The sequence below is a fragment of the Euphorbia lathyris genome, chromosome 3 (genome assembly GCF_963576675.1).
Source record: "Euphorbia lathyris chromosome 3, ddEupLath1.1, whole genome shotgun sequence".
Lineage (NCBI taxonomy): Eukaryota > Viridiplantae > Streptophyta > Magnoliopsida > Malpighiales > Euphorbiaceae > Euphorbia > Euphorbia lathyris.
The window spans coordinates 20,767,505-20,772,503 of record NC_088912.1 but is presented as its reverse complement, the minus strand read 5'-3'; the positions used below and the strand labels follow the sequence as shown (position 1 = coordinate 20,772,503).

General features: G+C 36.3%; 1 protein-coding gene across 1 annotated transcript; it reads left to right on the top strand.

Annotated features, from left to right (window-relative positions):
* The first annotated feature begins 557 nt into the window (after positions 1-557).
* On the top strand, positions 558-2,171 carry LOC136222560 (cation/H(+) antiporter 4-like). The gene is made up of 2 exons (XM_066010316.1): positions 558-953; positions 1,038-2,171. Exons 1-2 carry the CDS (start codon positions 558-560, stop codon positions 2,169-2,171), a joined length of 1,530 nt encoding a protein of 509 aa, XP_065866388.1.
* The last annotated feature ends 2,828 nt before the right edge of the window (positions 2,172-4,999 follow it).

Genomic DNA, 4,999 nt, shown 5'->3' with positions numbered 1-4,999 from the left:
GGAAAACTTAATGTCATGAGAGAAACAATATTTCCTCATGAAAGCCAAGATATAATCTACACAGCAATAAATCTTGGCTACCATATATCTGTATTTCTAGCTGGAGTGAAGATGGAGCTGGGAATGGTACTTAAAGTAGGCCATAAGGCCCTATCAATTGGTATAGCATCGTCATTTGTACCTTTTGTCTTGTATTCGATATACAGTAACATTCCAAAATTGGGACAAATTAGCATCGAAGGCTATAACATCATTTCAGTAGCAATTCTCACAAGCCTCCCTGTTGTCGCTAACGTTATCGATCAGCTCAAACTCGCTAACACACACATCGCCGCCTAGCCCTTGCTTCGGGGTTGGTCGCGGATGTGGGTGGCTTAGTCATATTCATGATTAGAGTGTTTATGCAAACAAGATCAGTAGATTACACTATGCGCTACATAGTACCGTTGCTAATATTTTTTCTTTCATTAGCATTCATATTTCGTCCCGCCGTGGATTGGTTCATCAGAACAACGCCGGATGGGATGCCGTTGAGTACCTCTTTTATTTATGTGATTATGGCATTTGCCCTTTCATCACAAGTCATTCTTATTGTTACTAATATGAATATAGTCTCTGCTCCCTTTATGGTTGGCTTGGCTGTACCGGCTGGAGTTCCCTTAGGGTCTGATTTGGTTGAAAAGTTTGGATCTTTTACTGGTGGAGTGCTTATGAATATTCTGATTTCTACAGCATTCATGAGGGCTGATCTTTACCTTTTTATCTCAAACTTTTTCAACCTTAAACAAAGTATGATTGTCATGTTTGTAGCTTTCTTACTCAAAATGCTAGGCTGTATGATTCCACCTGTGATGCTAAAGATGCCAATAAATGAAGCTGCTGCACTTGGCCTCATCTTGAATTACACTGGTTTTGTCCAACTCAACCAGAGCTCCGACCATAGAGATCGCGGGGTAAGTAATTCTATATATATCTCCTAAATTTATTATCTTCTCAAGTTGAGTTTCAATTAATTTTTTCTATTTTCTGTGTCACAGGAATTTAGTGACAAAGTTTATGGCTTCATGGCATTCTATATCTTACTAAATGCGACGTTTATTCCAATTGTCGTAAAAAAGTTATATAATCCGTCAGAAATATATGATGGTAAGTATAATAGGAATGCTCTTATGATAAAACCTCACTCCGAACTCAAAATCCTTACATGCATTTACCGACAAGATAATGCTGACTCGTACATTAAACTACTTGACACTATAAATCCGAGCAAAGAAAGCCCAATTGGTATTTATGTTCTTCATTTAGTCGAGCTAATCGGTCGGTATGTTCCAGTCTTGGTTTCTCATTCAAAACAGAAGCCAATTTCCACCAATACTTCTCAGAAAATAGTCTATGACTTCAATCAGTATGAGAACAACAATTGGGATTCTGTATCCGTTCAGCTTTTCACTTCACTCTCTTCATTTTCATTAATGGACGAAGACGTAATCAATATTGCTCTTGAGAAGAAGACTCCTCTTATAATTCTTCCACTTCACCGGAGATGGTCCATCCATGGATGTATCGAGGCAGACGACAAAGGCTGGAGAATTGTTAACCGTAATGTCCTTGAAAAAGCACCTTGTTCCGTCGCTATATATTTTAGCCGTGGAAGTCTTGTACGACAAAGATTTAAGCGGGGGTCGTCTTTCGTGTCGTATCTGTCGGTATGTATGATATTTTTTGGAGGAGCTGATGACCGCGAAGCCTTAATTTTAGCCAGACGAATGCTAAAAAACCCACAAGTTACACTTACAATTATCCATTTTCTACGGAAAGATCATCAGGAGGAAATGGATGAATCAGAGGATCGTATTTACGACGCTGTGTTGATAGAGGATATAAAAAATATGTCTACGACAAATGAACATCTAGATTATAGATCACATTGTGTTGATGATGGGGCACAGACTCTTTCGATGGTTCGTGCACTGGCAAATCAGTTCGATCTATTTGTCGTAGGAAGAAGATATGGAGTTTCAAGCCCTCAAACATCAGGGTTATCAGAATGGATTGAGCTTCCAGAATTAGGTATAATTGGTGATCTTTTTGCCTCTAAAGATCTGACGACAAGAGCTTCTGTGTTGGTGGTGCAAGAACAAATGAAAATAAGGCAACTGGGAAATTTGTGATATAGACTGTTTGGCAGGTAAATTGTTGCTTGATAATATGCATACAACACAGCAGAAATCACAAAATGTAAAACACCAACATGATGATGAAGATCACTCAATTACTAGCTGCAACAGATCATCATAGACATGAGCACAACAAATGCATTGCGAGCTCATCAATCGGTAGAATTTGCCTGTTGGTTGAGAGCTTACCTATGACGGCAGAGGTCATGGGTTTGAATCATATGGATGGGGTGGCGTGAGGATTTTCCTTTGTTTTTAATGTAATTTTACTTTATTTAATGTAATTGTTTTGCTAATCATTACCCTTCTACTAGTTTTGACCATCTGTAATTTTAGCATGCTTCCAGAAGAACTTTTTAAATTTTCTAGCTGTCAAAGTTGGTTAGACATTTTAAATCAAAGCTTGTATAGTTGTATTTTTTCCTTTTGTAATTAATGAGAGAATGTAAGAAATTCTGTATTCAATTCAAATATCTTAGAATTGTATCAGAGGAAAACGTTTCTATGCTAAATCTTTGTTTCCTTTTTGAATTTTGAATCCTTACTTCTTAGCAATGGCCAACAATGGATTACCAATCTATTTAAGTCCCGATGATGTTGTGCTAAATCACTGGAATTATGCTAATTTCATATCTTTCATGGATGTATTACGAAAATTGCTTCCATGCAGGACCATTGACACTAAAAAAACAGTCTTTTCCGACGGAATTTTTTTCTGTAGCGACGGTTTTTTTCTGTTTTACCGACGGTTTTCAAAACCGTCCTAAAACCGTCCGTACAACAGGCGTTGCTACGCTAAGACGCTTTTTGTAAGGCGTCGGGGTAAAGTTTTGTAGGGACGGCTAACTTGAGACGTTACGGATTTCAGACGGTTTTGCTGTCGGATTTCGACGGTTTTGCTGACGGTTGTGCGACGGTTTTACGAATTCAGTACGGTTTTCAGATTTTGCGACGGTTTCAAATAAAATTGCTGTTATATTTGAACCCAGAACATTTTAAAAATATATATTTTTTATTTTATATATAATATTTGAATACATTTTAAAAATATATAATTACGAAAAATACCTTTAACGATCTCATCAAATCAACTCAATTTTTAGTCCAAAAATTAAGAATATGAGAATATAATTTGATATATGACCAAATGAAGTCAATTTTCACTTCTTACAAAATAACTCCAAAAAGAACTAAAACTTATAAAATGTCTTAGTGCCAATATACTAAGTTCATATGAAAAAAATACAAAAAATAAGACACAACAGTTGAAAAAAGTCTCGCAAAACATGAAGAAAAGTTGGTGGAAATGAATCGCTCTTGGAAACTCTACTCTCTCTGTTGTTGGAGAGGCGTACAAAATATGAATGGACACCGGAAGTTTTATTATCAAAATTAATAACATCAAATAGCTAAGCAACAAGCACAACTTTACCTAAAAAAACAGAGTGAGAAAGTCAGACTAAAGGACTATGTTTAAAATCAGAAAACTTCCTAAGCTGCTGTTATATCTTAAGTCCTGCCTAATCCAGGAACAATCCACTTAAAGACGCCAACATGTGAAGTTCACAACCTACAGATGAGTCCAGAAAGAAATAGAAAACAAAAGGAAACTAATACAGAGGTGATAAATCAAGTTTCCTTTGTTGAATAAAGTGGAGAACTTTTTATCTAATTTTAAATTTGCTGCACACATACAATGAGCATTGCATCTTATTTATACTATCCTATATCGGTGACCAACTAAAACCACAGCCACATGTTTACATTGATTACAAAGTATTGACCTAACTGGAATTGAAAAGAGATGAAGAGGAAAAGATATTTTTGTATATATGAATCAGAGTGGATTACAGTATTTATATACAAACAATTACAATTAATACGGAATACGGAAGTTTACTTTCTATGTCTAAAGACTCTAATACCCTTGTCTATATAACACCAATATAGACAACCTCTGTCTATATAACACCAATATAGACAATGATATATGTATATATTCTAACATCCTCCCCTCAAGTTGAGATACTCTGAATTTCAACTTGCACAACCATAATCTGCATAAGTGTACAACTGCATCTTATGCAAAGCTGTGGCCATCTGAGGTCATGTCAAAGGCTTTGTCAGTAAATCAGCAATTTGTTGAGAAGAACTCACATAAGGAGTACTAATAAACCCTGACTCCATATGCTGTCTGACTATATGACAATCTATTTCAACATGTTTCATTTGCTCATGAAATACTGGATTAGCTGCTATATGAATGGCTGCTTGGTTATCACAATATAAGGGAATAGGCAACTGTGGTTGATACCTGAATTCAGATAATAAGTATGCCAACCATTTAAGTTCGCAAGATGTTGTGGACATAGCCCTATACTCTGCTTCAGCAGAGCTTTTGCTGATTGTTCCTTGCTTTTTGGACTTCCAAGACACCAAATTTTTCCCTATAAAAACACAGTATCCTTTTACTGACTTACGTGTGATTTTGCATCTTCCCCAATCTGAATCATAGTATGCCTCCATGTTTCGCAAATCAGCTGCCACACCATAGAACAAACCAACATTAATTGAATTCTTCAAATATTTCACCACATGTATTGCTGTCTCTATATGTATTACTGTTGGATTGCTCATATACTGACTCAATTGTTGTGTAGCAAAGGAAATATCAGGCCTTGTGAATCCAAGGTAAAGCAACCTGCCAACCATTCTTCTGTATCTCTCTGGTTCAGTGTATAGTGGAGAACCTTCATCATCAAGTTTAACACCTGATGCAAAAGGACTGGTTACACTATGAGCTTCTGTCAATCCAGCATCCT

Coding starts and splice junctions, on each gene's coding strand:
- LOC136222560 (XM_066010316.1), top strand. CDS start 558: ATGGCATTTGCCCTTTCATCACAAGTCATTCTTATTGTTACTAATATG. Junction 954..1,037: donor CCGACCATAGAGATCGCGGG/GTAAGTAATTCT, acceptor TCTGTGTCACAG/GAATTTAGTGACAAAGTTTA.